The sequence below is a fragment of the Marmota marmota genome, unplaced genomic scaffold, assembly GCF_001458135.2.
Source record: "Marmota marmota marmota unplaced genomic scaffold, marMar, whole genome shotgun sequence".
In the NCBI taxonomy this organism is placed as follows: Eukaryota; Metazoa; Chordata; class Mammalia; order Rodentia; family Sciuridae; genus Marmota; species Marmota marmota.
Genome location: NW_025999928.1, coordinates 2,333,005 through 2,347,533, shown reverse-complemented (window position 1 = coordinate 2,347,533; position 14,529 = coordinate 2,333,005). Strand labels below are relative to the sequence as shown.

The window sequence follows — 14,529 nt, the reverse complement described above, 5'->3', positions numbered from 1 at the left end:
TCTGAACCTGATATAAGAGAAAGAACTGTTAGAATCCCAGTTAGAATTTAAATTCTCTCTATAAAAATGTGCCTTAGATAAGAGGAGCTATATAAAATGTAACCTGGATTCTTTGGAAAGTATTTGGGGGAAGTAAAATTTCCTAGCTTAATACTACATTTTCCAGAATAACTTTAAAAATATTGCCTCTTAATACTAGTCTTTCTTACATATTTTCACATCTATTAAAAACAAAATATGTTCAGTGTAATTCATATTTCATGTCTCAGAGTTCTTATTTCAAATATCTGTTATCAGAGATATAAAGACAGAAATTGGTGAGGAATAAAACTCAATAGGAATTATAACAGCAACTGAGTTTGCTTGTGGAAAATTGTAGACATATACACACAAGTAACACACTTAAAATATTTTTTACTATTTGCGAGTATGTTGCATGTATCATTTATCTTGGTGTTTTTTCCATAAATACATCAATATAACCATATATAGTTAACAGCTTCATAAGTTTACAGTGACATTTGTCTAATCTGTCATCTGTATTCCATTTTGTCACTTGTCCTGTCTACTTAGTCACCTTTAATTTTCATAGATTTCTTTGCTTGTGACATTGACATTTTTGAAAACTAGAGTTGTTGGCTTACAACTGGGGTGTCAGTGATTGGTAAAATTCTCCCTACTTTACCTTAACACACCAGTTATAATAAAAATAGTAGTAATATTTACTGAACACTTAACCCTGTGCTAGTCAAAGGTCTTTACATATGTGAACCTTGAAATCCTCATAGCAGTATAGAAAACAGAGGCCCTGAGACATTATCAGTCTAACTTCTAAGAGATAGAGCCAGGATTCAGAAAGTAGTCTGTGGAATGCTGGCTCTTTACTACTGCAGTATAAGTCTACTAAAATATTACTTTTCTTCAAGGGCTACAGAATTGTTGGCTTTTTGAGACTGCTGAGCTGTATTAACTTCCTTTTTCCCCTTTTCTTTTGCAGCCTTTTACTTTTTTGGCTGTTAACACTGGAAATTTCCTCATTTTTCCTATTTTTACCTGAATCCTATAACTTCTTTTGTGCTTCTGTTGAACTGCTACATTGTAGTGGTTGTAATCTTTATTTGTATTCTCTTGTGATTGTAGTCTCAGATTTCTTTCTTCATCATGATTCTATTTTGTTTGTCCCAGATTTTACAGTCTGGAGTGTTTATAGAAACCTGGGGATTCTAGAAGACACCTCCAGATAGGCACAAACTTCTTCAGTACATTCTTTGTTCCTTCCTTAACTTTGGAAAATTTTAAGGAGTAGTAGCAGGCTGGTTTGTTTTTGATGAGCCTATCAGTAGCTCTTCTGTTTTTTCCTCAAACTCAAATAGAAAATTTCCTGCTTTTGGCTTTCAGAGTAATAGTTTTCTTTCCTCACTATGCTTATTTTATTATAGTAATTTTCATTTTTTATATTAGACAGCTACTATACAATGGAAGGCTCTATTTTCACAAAATAACATTAAATATTAAATGAGTGTGTTCAGAGAAAAACTACCTTTGTTAATTATTTTATTTTGGAATCATTATCTGTCTTATTAGATGTTAATCAAGAAAATAATTACATTATTGGTTCATAAATGCATAACAGATGAAATGACATTCATGTAGTAATAATTATACAGTGATGATATACTAACAATATTATTTAAATAAAATCAATTTTTATTATTTATGGCAATGAGAAAAATCTCATTCATTGTTATGTAAATAACCACTAAATCCCTGGTATGAAATAACAAGAAGCATACAGTATATTTTTCCTTTTAAATTACTAGTTAGGTGTAAATATAGTCAGAAACGTATATAAGGATTGAAATGTATTAAATTTATTTTAATACTGAAAAGTAATTTATTTTGGTACTAAGATAAATAGAAAATTAAAAATAGTATGAACTGAAAAGTAATAAGTGGTCTTATTATATCTCTCTTAAGTGATCTGTGGAGGTAATGATGATTTTGTATTTGTATGGGGTTGTTAAGGATCCTAGAAAATAGCTTTCTACCTTGAAAAACAGTGAATAGCAACACTGAGTTTTTCTAAGGGAACTTTATTTACCAGAGAGTTTTAAAGTGGGTGGTAATTCTTAGTTGATATCGAGGCAGTACATCTTACTTACTTAGCTGTGTATGGTGTTTGTTTTCAGATCACTTTGACAAATTTTGCACTCTGGTTATCTCTTTGTAAGATGTGTAACTTTTAGCAAGCTACTTAACTTCTCTTAATGTTATTTTCCTGCTCAGTTAAATGGAGCTAATGATACTACTTCATTAGTGTTTTTATATATGTAGATTAAATTAGATAATACGTGTAAAATACTTAGTGTAGTGCTTCATGTATTTTCAGTGTTTAATAAATGTTAGCTATTTTGATTATTGCCACCTTCATTACATATACATGTTTTTCAATTTCATTTTCCTAAGTTTTTAAAAAATATTTTGTTAAATTTACTTTTTAGTGTAGAAGGACACAGTAACTTTATTTATTTTTATGTGGTGCTGATGATTGAACCCAGTGCCACACATGTGTGAGGTAAGCGCTCTACCGCTGAGCTATAGCCCCAGATCCTTGTTTTCCTAAGTTTTATTGACCTTTAATAAGTCCAACATGATGGCAGTTAGGGAGATTGAGGAGAACAAACTTAACCTTGGTCTTAACACAGGTATTTGTCTTGAGAAGTCCAAGTATCCTGTTATATTAGAATAACCATGACCAAAATTAAGCAAAATTCAACAATAAAAAAAGAGTAAGCAAATTTGAATTTGAGATAAAGTCAATACAATCTTTTTCAGTGGTATTCTAAATTACATGTAATTAATAATTTGTAACATTTAAATCTGAAGTGTATTCTGTAATTTTTGTGTTTTTTAAAACTGTTGACATGCTATTTTAATTATTTCAGAATGATGATATTGAAACAGATATCAACAAATTAAAACCCCAGCAAGTACCAGGACGAACAATAGAAGAACTAAAAATGTATGAACACCTCTTCCCTGAACTTGTTGATGATTTTCAGGTACAAACAGAAAATTTGAATGTTCATTGATTTTTAACGAAAAAAACATTTCCCCTCTTTCTCAGGCGTATAGTCACTGTTTTTCATTTACAAAAATGTTAAGTAAGGGGCTGGGGTTGTGGCTCAGTGATAGAATTCTCGCCTAGCATGCATGAGGCACTGGGTTCGATCCTCAGTACCACATGAATGTAAAATAAAGATATTGTATCCACCTAAAAACTAAAACTATTGTGTCCACTGAGAACTGGAAGTAGTATTGCTTTTCTGAGTGACATTGGATAATTAATGTCAACATTCCATGCTGCAAAATTGCTTATCTTCAAAATGAGTGGAGGTGGATTCTAGTTTTACAATTCTTTCTTACTTTGATGCATCTCTCCCCTTCTTTTTTTTCTTTTTTGTACCAGATATTCAACCCAAGGGTGCTTAACCACTGAGCCTCATCCCTAGTCCTTTTAATTTTTTTTTATTTTGAAAGAGGGTCCTGCTTAGGGCCTTGCTTAGCTGAGGCTGGCATTGAACTCGAAATTCTCCTGCCTCAGCCTCCTGAGCCACTGGGATTACATGTGCATGCCACTGTACCCAGCTGGTACATCACATTTTTTTTTTTAAGAATCCCCCCTCTTTTAAAATTTTATTATTATTTTTTTGTAGTTGTAGATGGACAGAATGCCTTTGTTTTATTTTATTTTTTGCTCTGTTGCTGACATGTGGTTCCTTAGATAAGTCTTTGAAATGGTTCAGGATCTTAAAATAAGTTTGAACCAGATAATCTCTAAGATTTGATTAGCGCTTTTTATAAACTTATTGCTCCCTAAGTTCCATACTTAATTCCCAGTTGCTTAAAGAAGGCTTTAATGTGAGGCTATATGTGAGGGGGGAAAAAACAAAAGAACAAGAAATATCTATTTACATTTCACTGTTCTAAAGTTCTAATTGCTCAGGTTTCTCTTTGCGAAAGAACTTAGGAGTCTTGGGTACAGTAGTAATAGATGAGGCACTACCCCTCTCCCCTTGGCCCTAGTGTTTGAGATTTCCTGTAGATTTGAAGTGCTTTGGAAGCTACTTTGAAATTAGGAATAAGAGAAGGAGGTAAGGAATCAGGGAGGTCCACCCTAACCCATGCAAGGAAGTGAAATAAAAGAAAACAAAAGAAAAAGAGAGAAGGAGGCAGAAAGATGCATTTGGGAAAGGGTATGGAGTAATTTTCTTTCATTCAACCAATAGCAATTATCTATCTGCTCTTTTTAATGTGTTCACGTCTAGCTAACAATCGCTTTAAAGTAAAACCCCAGAGATAACAAATACTGCTAAATCAAGGCATAAAACATATTTTTTGAGGAGGGCATTTGGGAGGGCATTGATTATTATGTGAAGAAATCACATATTATGTGTATATAATGTGATCATAAGTTGATGTGGGAATAGAGAAGTGTAATTTTATAATGGGTGTCAAGACCAGGATTTTGGTTTTCGTTCTTTCATAAGGCACTTCCTTCTTTTAGATCATGCTGCATGTCTACATTTTAGATTCCCTGTTTCCTAATAATTTATTATCCAGAATAAGCTAGTCTTGAAGGTATCCAGCATGGCAACTTTTGAACAGCTGGCTACCTCCTTCTATAGTTTTCCTGCTCTTTAAGCAGGTAGTCACTTTTGGTCTGACTAGATGTGGTCATATTGTAAAGACAGGCCTAAGTGTAAGAGCTCTGGAAAGTCTCCTAAGTTAGTTCTTTTTACTGTGTTTAGCCAAAAGAAGGTATTTCAAGTAGTATACATTTAATAATTCACTGTATATTTTCCCAGTAAATTTTATATAAAATAGTTAAAATATTTCTGTAATGTATGGAAAATAGCACGTTGTCTTGTATTGGTGTAATTGGAAAATTATTTCTAAAATAGTTGTGTTAGCATTTGATAACCTTTCTCATTTTTAAGTTTCAGAGGAACGTACTCTTTCAGTATGTTAGTCTCTAGTGTTTGAAATGTATATTTGAATAATAGGCAGCAGTATTAAGGGATGTACTGCCAAGTGTTAAAAAGATTGGTTGATTCCAGAGAAGAAGTGTTTGAAAAAATTTTATTCAGCCATTCTTATATCAATTTCTGGCAGATTATAAGATGTTATACATAAATGAAGTTAATTTGGGTTATGACTTTTCCTACTCTGATTTGCCCATTGCTTTCAACATCACCCATTGAAGCTTAAAATGACTTGTGTTTGAATCCTGAGCACCACCCATTTTGTTTCCAGATGTGTAAGTCTACCACACAATGGCTAGAGGAGGCAAAATGGATGGTATTTGAAGGCAGCATATATTATTATTAAAGTTAATTATCAGCAGACTTTTAGGGGACCTTACTGTCCTTTTAAAGTTATAGTCATTTCTAAAGTAGTTGCTTTAGTACTTGATTATCTAATTTTTTAGTTTTAGAGGAACATGCTCTTTCACTACATTATTAGTCTGTATTTTTTGAAGTGTGTATTTAAATAATAGGCAGTCACATTTAAGGGAATTAGATTGACAATTGTAGTTTTATTTGCTCTAGTTTCTCTATGGCAGAATATTGGAAGTATCAAAATTCTGCTTTTTCACTGCAGAATTTTTAAATTTATGTGTGGTAGCATAAAGGCATTAACCATATAAATTGTTATATTTTATCTCCCCCCCTTTTAAATTTTGTTTTAAATTTTTCCTATGAAAGTTATCATGGAAAAGTTTAAAGAGTCATATTATTTGCCACAGTTAATCCTCTTTTGTTTTAGTCAGAGTTCTCTAGAGGAACAAAATCAATAGGAAGTATAATTATAAAAAGGGGATTTATTGCGGAGAAGATGGCGGCGAGGGGAGTGCATTGCCCCCGTGTGCTGCTTCACTGTGTGGGAGTATGACAAGTCAGGACGGCTAAAGGCTATCTTGTTAGGAATTTCCAGCAATAGTGGGGTGCTCCGGAACCTGGAGGAAGGATTTCCATCGCACGAGGATCGGCTACGGGGACTCAAACGCGAGAGGTTTGTCGCACGGAGGGTAACACTGCTTATTCAGCAAAGAGCCCCGCGGCTAGAGTCTGCAGCGTGCGCTGGGAAATGAGGAGATAGCGACGCAGGGATACAGCGCTGCAATTTCTGCCAGCCGTGCAAGCACCGTACTCAGGGCTGAATTCTGGGTTCGAGACGGGGGAAGGAAGCGGTCCATCTCGGTTCTCCACACCGGTCAGACCACAGAGGAGGCCAGCGGCCACCATGTTGGAAAGCTGACGTCACCATCCCTGTTTTCGACTGACCGCAGCTCATTCAGCCATAGAACAGGTAATTTCAGGCTTCCATTCGCCTGTGGCTTGCAGACAGATTGCTCGGGCTCAGTGCCTGGGTGCTTCTTAGTGCCTGCTCTTATCGGAGCGAGCACCGAGCACGGGGCGGCCGAGTTGCGGCTCCCGGAACTGCCCTGGCCCAGGGCTGGGGAGCCTGCGGAGGCTGCTTCTTGGAGTCTGCTCCTATCAGAGCATACACCGAGCACGGAGCGGCCGAGTTGCGGCTCCCGGAACTGCCCTGGCCCAGGGCTAGGAGCCCGCGGAAACTGCTTCTCGGTCCGGGTCCTACTGAGGGCCGGTCAGGACTCACCCGTTGCTTTGGTTGCCCGGCAAGGGGAACGAAATGCTGCCATTCGCATAGGATACCAACATGGCAGAGATCTGATGTCAGCAGAAAGCGGCGGAGGAGAGAACTTCATCAATACCAGCGGTGACATAAGCAGTTGGTCTCCTGGTAGGGGGGGTGAGGCACAGTCACCCGAGTCTCCTCAATTTGTCGTTGAGCCAGAGGGGAGAAGCCGGGCCGCCGCCAGCGCCCGGAGCAGGCCCAGCGGCTCGCCAGCGTGGTGACCGCGTGACCCCAATTGGAGAGGGGGCGGAGCGGAGCCGCCACTCGCACCCGCAAGGTGGGCAGACCCGCGACCCAGTGGTACATGGGCGTGGTAGGAGGGGCAGGGCAGAGCCGCCGTTCGCGCTTGCAAGGTAAACAGACCTGTGACAGCCGGGCGGGTCAGGCCCAGTGGCCTGCCAGTGTGGTACACATGTCACCCCAACTGGAGTAGGGGCAGAGCAGATCCTTCTCCCACGCCCGGATCAGGCCCTGCCGGTGTGGTGGTCACGTGACCCCAATTGGAGTGGGGGCGGAGCGGAACCGCCACCCGTGCCCGCAGGGTGAGCAGACCAGTGATCAAACTGCAGATCAGACCCAGGGGTCCGCAGGCGTGGTAGGAGGGGCAGGGCAGATCCGCCGCCCGCGCCTCCAAGGTAGGCAGACCTACAACAGACCGGCGGATCAGGCCCAGGAGCCTGCCGGCGTGGTACAAACACCACCCTAATTGGAGTAGTGGCAGAGCAGAGTCGCCGCCCGTGCCAGGAACAGGCCCAGCGTCCTGCAGGCGGGGTAGTCACGACACCCCAATTGGAGTAGGGGCAGAGCAGAGCCTCCACCCGTGCCCGAAAGGTGGGCAGATCTGCGACCGACCAGCGGGACAGGCCCAGTGGCCTGCCGGTACGACAGACACGTCACCCCATTTGGAGTAGGGGCAGAGTAGAGCCGCCGCCCGCGCCTGCAGGGTAGGCAAACCTGCAACCGACCGGCGGATCAGGCCCGGTGGCCTGCCGGCGTGGTACACTCGTCACCCCAATTGGAGTAGGGGCAGAACAGAGCCGCCGCCAGCTCCCAGAACAGGCCCAGTGACCTGCCGGCGTGGTAGCCACGACACCCCAATTGGAATAAGGAGAGAGCAGAGCCGCCGCCCGCACCTGCAGGAAAGATACGCAAGCAGTATGAAAAGACAAGGAAAGAAAGGACCACAAGCAATGCAGGTCAACGCAACTTTAGAAGAGGTAACAGCTGCAGCAGATGGAATGTCAGATAAAGAATTCAGGATATACATGCTTCAGATGATCTGGAGTATCAAGGAAGACATTAGACAGCAAAATCAGACAATGAAAGATCACTTCGACAATGAATTACGCAAACAAATCCAGGAAGCAAAGGATCAACTATACAGGGAGATAGAGGTTATAAAAAACAAACAAACAGAAATCCTAGAAATGCAGGAAGCAATAAACCAACTTAAAAACTCAATGGAGAATACTACCAGCAGAGTAGAACACTTAGAAGATAGAACATCAGACAATGAAGACAAAGTATTTCAACTGGAAAAGAACATAGACAGCTCAGCAAGACTGTTAAGAAACCATGAGCAGAACATCCAAGAAATATGGGATAACATTAAGAGACCAAACTTAAGAGTCATTGGGATACAGGAAGGTACAGAGCTCCAAACCAAAGGAATGAGCAATCTATTCAATGAAATAATACGAGAAAACTTCCCAGACTTGAAGAATGAGACAGAATCCCAAATCCTAGAAGCCTACAGGACGCCGAATGTGCAAAATCATAAGAGATCCACACCTAGACACATTATAATGAAGATGCCCAACATACAGAATAAGGAGAGAATTTTAAAAGCTACAAGAGAAAGGAAGCAGATTACATTTAGGGGTAAGCCAATCAGGATAACAGCTGATCTTTCAACACAGACTCTGAAAGCTAGAAGATCCTGGAATAACATATTTCAAACACTGAAAGAAAATGGGTTCCAACCAAGAATTGTGTATCCAGCGAAATTAAGCTTCAGGATGGAAGATGAAATTAAAACCTTCCACGATAAACAAAAGTTAAAAGAATTTGCAGCTAGAAAACCATCTCTTCAAAACATCCTCGGCAAAACATTACAGGAAGAGGAAATGGAAAATAACAATGAAAACCAACAGTGGGAGGTAGGACAGTAAAGGGGGGGGAAATAATCAAAGAGGAAAACAAACCATGTTTAGTAACAGAAATAAACAAATATGGCTGGAAGAACAACCCATATCTCAATAATAACCCTAAATGTTAATGGCTTAAACTCACCAATTAAGAGACACAGGCTAGTAGAATGGATCACAAAACAAGACCCAACAATATGCTGCCTACAGGAGACGCATTTGATAGGAAAAGACATACATAGGCTGAAGGTGAAAGGTTGGGAAAAATCATATCACTCATATGGACTTCGGAAACAAGCAGGAGTGTCCATACTCATATCAAATAAAATAGATTTCAAGCCAAAGTTAATCAAAAGGGATAAAGAGGGACACTACATACTGCTTAAGGGAACCATACACCAACAAGACATAACAATCATAAATATTTATGCCCCAAACAATGGTGCAGCTATGTTCGTCAAACAAACTCTTCTCAAGTTCAAGAGTCTAATAGACCACCATACCATAATCATGGGAGACTTCAACACACCTCTCTCGCCACTGGACAGATCTTCCAAACAAAAGTTGAATAAGGAAACTATAGAACTCAATAACACTATTAATAACCTAGACCTAATTGACATATATAGAGTATACCACCCAACATCAAGCAGTTACACTTTTTTCTCAGCAGCACATGGATCCTTCTCAAAAATAGATCATATATTATGTCACAGGGCAACTCTTAGACAATATAAAGGAGTAGAGATAATACCATGCATCTTATCTGATCATAATGGAATGAAACTGAAAATCAACGATAAAAGAAGGAAGGAAAAAGCATACATCACTTGGAGAATGAACAATAGGTTACTGAATGATCAATGGGTTATAGAAGACATCAAGGAGGAAATTAAAAAATTCTTAGAGATAAATGAAAACACAGACACAACATATCGGAATCTATGGGACACATTGAAAGCAGTTCTAAGAGGAAAATTCATTGCTTGGAGTTCATTCCTTAAAAAAAGAAAAAACCAACAAATAAATGATCTCATACTTCATCTCAAAATCCTAGAAAAAGAAGAGCAAAACAACAGCAAAAGAAGTAGAAGGCAAGAAATAATTAAAATCAGAGCTGAAATTAATGAAATCGAAACAAAAGAAACAATTGAAAAAATTGACAAAACTAAAAGTTGGTTCTTTGAAAAAATAAACAAAATCGACAGACCCTTAGCCATGCTAGCGAAGAGAAGAAGAGAGAGAACTCAAATTACTAGCATACGGGATGAAAAAGGCAATATCACAACAGACACTTCAGAAATACAGAAGATAATCAAAAATTATTTTGAATCCTTATACTCCAATAAATTAGAAGATAGTGAAGGCATCGATAAATTTCTTAAGTCATATGATCTGCCCAGATTGAGTCAGGAGGATATAGACAACCTAAACAGACCAATATCAATTGAGGAAATAGAAGAAACCATCAAAAGACTACCAACTAAGAAAAGCCCAGGACCGGATGGGTATACAGCAGAATTTTACAAAACCTTTAAAGAAGAACTAATACCAATACTTTTCAAGCTACTTCAGGAAATAGAAAAAGAGGGAGAACTTCCAAATTCATTCTATGAGGCCAACATCACCCTGATACCTAAACCAGACAAAGACACTTCAAAGAAAGAAAACTACAGACCAATATCTCTAATGAACCTAGATGCAAAAATCCTCAATAAAATTCTGGCGAATCGGATACAAAAACATATCAAAAAAATTGTGCACCATGATCAAGTAGGATTCATCCCTGGGATGCAAGGCTGGTTCAATATACGGAAATCAATAAATGTTATTCACCACATCAATAGACTTAAAAATAAGAACCATATGATCATCTCAATAGACGCAGAAAAAGCATTCGACAAAGTACAGCATCCCTTTATGTTCAAAACATTAGAAAAACTAGGGATAACAGGAACTTACCTCGACATTGTAAAAGCTATCTATGCTAAGCCTCAGGCTAGCATCATTCTCAATGGAGAAAAATTGAAGGCATTCCCCCTAAAATCTGGAACAAGACAGGGATGCCCTCTATCACCACTTCTATTCAATATAGTTCTCGAAACACTGGCCAGAGCAATTAGACAGACGAAAGAAATTAAAGGCATAAAAATAGGAAAGGAAGAACTTAAATTATCACTATTTGCAGATGACATGATTCTATACCTAGAAGACCCAAAAGGGTCTACAAAAAAACTACTAGAACTAATAAATGAATTCAGCAAAGTGGCAGGATATAAAATCAACACGCATAAATCAAAGGCATTTCTGTATATCAGCGACAAAACTTCTGAAACGGAAATGAGGAAAAACACTCCATTCACAATATCCTCAAAAAAAATAAAATACTTGGGAATCAACCTAACAAAAGAGGTGAAAGATTTATATAATGAAAACTACAAAACCCTAAAAAGAGAAATAGAAGAAGATCTTAGAAGATGGAAAAATATACCCTGTTCATGGATAGGCAGAACTAACATCATCAAAATGGCGATATTACCAAAAGTTCTCTATAGGTTTAATGCAATGCCAATCAAAATCCCAACGGCATTTCTTGTAGAAATGGATAAAGCAATCATGAAATTCATATGGAAAAATAAAAGACCCAGAATAGCAAAAGCAATTCTAAGCAGGAAGTGCGAATCAGGCGGTATAGCGATACCAGACTTAAAACTATATTACAGAGCAATAGTAACAAAAACAGCATGGTACTGGTACCAAAACAGGAGGGTGGACCAATGGTACAGAATAGAGGACACAGAGACTAATCCACAAAGCTACAACTATCTTATATTTGATAAAGGAGCTAAAAGCATGCAATGGAGGGAGGATAGCATCTTCAACAAATGGTGCTGGGAAAACTGGAAATCCATATGCAACAAAATGAAACTGAATCCCCTCCTCTCGCCATGCACAAAAGTTAACTCAAAGTGGATCAAGGAGCTAGATATCAAATCAGAGACTCTGCGTCTGATAGAAGAAAAAGTTGGCTCCGATCTACATATTGTAGGGTCGGGCTCCAAATTCCTTAATAGGACACCCATAGCACAAAAGTTGATAACAAAAATCAACAAATGGGACTTACTTAAACTGAAAAGTTTTCTCTCAGCAAGAGAAACAATAAAAGAGGTAAATAGGGAGCCTACATCATGGGAACAAATTTTTACTCCTCACACTTCAGATAGAGCCCTAATATCCAGAGTATACAAAGAACTCAAAAAATTAAACAATAAGAAAACAAATAACCCAATCAACAAATGGGCCAAGGACCTGAACAGACACTTCTCAGAGGAGGACATACAATCAATCAACAAGTACATGAAAAAATGCTCACCATCTCTAGCAGTCAGAGAAATGCAAATCAAAACCACCCTAAGATACCATCTCACTCCAGTAAGATTGGCAGCCATTATGAAGTCAAACAACAACAAGTGCTGGAGAGGATGTGGGGAAAAGGGTACTCTTGTACATTGCTGGTGGGACTGCAAACTGGTGCGGCCAATCTGGAAAGCAGTATGGAGATTCCTGGGAAAGCTGGGAATGGAACCACCATTTGACCCAGCTATTGCCCTTCTTGGACTTTTCCCTGAAGACCTTAAAAGAGCGTACTACAGGGATACTGCTACATCGATGTTCATAGCAGCACAATTCACAATTGCTAGACTGTGGAACCAACCCAGATGCCCTTCAATAGATGAATGGATAAAAAAAAATGTGGCATTTATACACCATGGAGTATTACGCAGCACTAAAAAATGACAAAATCATAGAATTTGCAGGGAAATGGATGGCACTAGAGCAGATTATGCTTAGTGAAGCTAGCCAATCCCTAAAAAACAAATACCAAATGTCTTCTTTGATATAATGAGAGCAACTAAGAACAGAGCAGGGAGGAAGAGCAGGAAGAAAAGATTAACATTAAACAGATACATGAGGTGGGATGGAAAGGGAGAGAAAAGGGAAATTGCATGGTAATGGAGGGAGACCCTCATTGTTATACAAAATTACATATAAGAGGTTGTGAGGGGAATGGGAAAATAAACAAGGAGAGAAATGAATTACAGTAGATGGGGTAGAGAGAGAAGATGGGAGGGGAGGTGAGGGGGGATAGTAGAGGATAGGAAAGGCAGCAGAATACAACAGACACTAGTATGGCAATATGTAAATCAATGGATGTGTAACTGATGTGATTTTGCAATTTGTATACGGGGTAAAAATGGGAGTTCGTAACCCACTTGAGTCAAAGTGTGAAATATGATATATCAAGAACTATGTAATGTTTTGAACAACCAACAATAAAAAATTAAAAAAAAAATTTAAAAAAAAAAAAGGGGGATTTATTAGGTTGATTTATGTGACCAGAAGCTAGATAGTCCATAGTGGCTTTCCAGGCTGGAGAGCTAGAAGAACCAGTAACTGCACAGTCCAAGAGGCTGAAGCCCCACAACAAGAGGGATCAACGGTGCTACCCTAGGCCAAGACCAAAGCCTTCTGGAGAATCAGTGGCAGAGTCTGCTTTAGAAGAGTGAAGAAGCGAAAGTCTGATATCCTCAGATCATCACAGCAGCAATCAAGAACCCATTCAAGAATTGAGCATCTGCTGTTGCTTCCTCATTATTCCAACTTCTATTCCATCCGTGCTATTATCCTACTGGATGTTGCTGTTCATGCTTAGGGAGGGTCTTCATTTCGTTTGGCTATCCCCCATGCCAATCATTCCTAGACACACCATTACTAATACATACATAGCCTCTTCTTAATCATAGGCTTCTCTTAATACAATCAAGTTGACAATTCAAATTAACCATTATGTATTTCAATGCACTAGTTCCTGTAATCATTTTTAGTATTTTGAAAAATGACCCTTTCTCTAAATATATTTATAATGTTTCATATGTTGATTTGTTCTGTTTTCATTCATTAGTCTTTTTTTTCAGTGTCACCTTAATAGATATTCATTGACTTTCAGCCTTTCTTCTTTTCATACATAAGAACATAAATACATACATATTTATGTTATAAATATCCACATAATTATTTTTCTGACAGCATCTTATAAACATTCATTTGTAAGCACTCTCCCACTAAGCTATATCCCCAGCCCTCATTATCTTTGTTTTGAAACTTGATTTCCAATATGTTTTTTTTCTTTGATTCTCTGTAATTTCAAAGTTGGCTTTTTTTAATTTTATTTTTTATTGGTTCTTTTAAATTATATATACATCATAGTAGAATCCATTTTATCATAATTTATCATTTTTATTGATTACTAGCATAAGAGTTAGAGAACACACCATAATATTTTGCAACCTTTGAGTTTCGATGGCTTTGTTACTATTTCTAGATGCCTAGAAGGAATTGTTTTACAGTTGTTAGGCACACTTGTATATTTACTCATTGTGACAGGATTGTTAATTGTGTTGAAAAGTGTCTTTTCTATATTTATGAAGTTTTATCCTTATTCTATCAATTACTGTGAAAATTTTCTTATTCTATCAATTACTATTAAAAATTTCTTATAGTGATTGTGAATATATTTTTCTTTGCAAGTTTGTTAGTTTATATATATATATATATATATATATATATATATATATATATATATATATATTTTTTTTTT

General features: G+C 38.0%; 1 protein-coding gene across 19 annotated transcripts in view; it reads left to right on the top strand.

Annotated features, from left to right (window-relative positions):
• The window catches only part of Agtpbp1 (ATP/GTP binding carboxypeptidase 1), a 280,878-nt gene that overhangs the window by 99,485 nt on the left and 166,864 nt on the right, over positions 1–14,529 (top strand). For all 19 annotated transcript variants that reach the window (XR_007346540.1, XR_007346541.1, XM_048800447.1 and 16 more), the window contains one exon: positions 2,946–3,062. Coding sequence is in view for 17 of the 19 variants with exons in the window: in XM_048800447.1 (XP_048656404.1) it covers positions 2,946–3,062 (117 nt within the window). In the remaining 2 variants the exon portion in view is untranslated. The remainder of the gene's footprint in view (positions 1–2,945; positions 3,063–14,529) is intronic.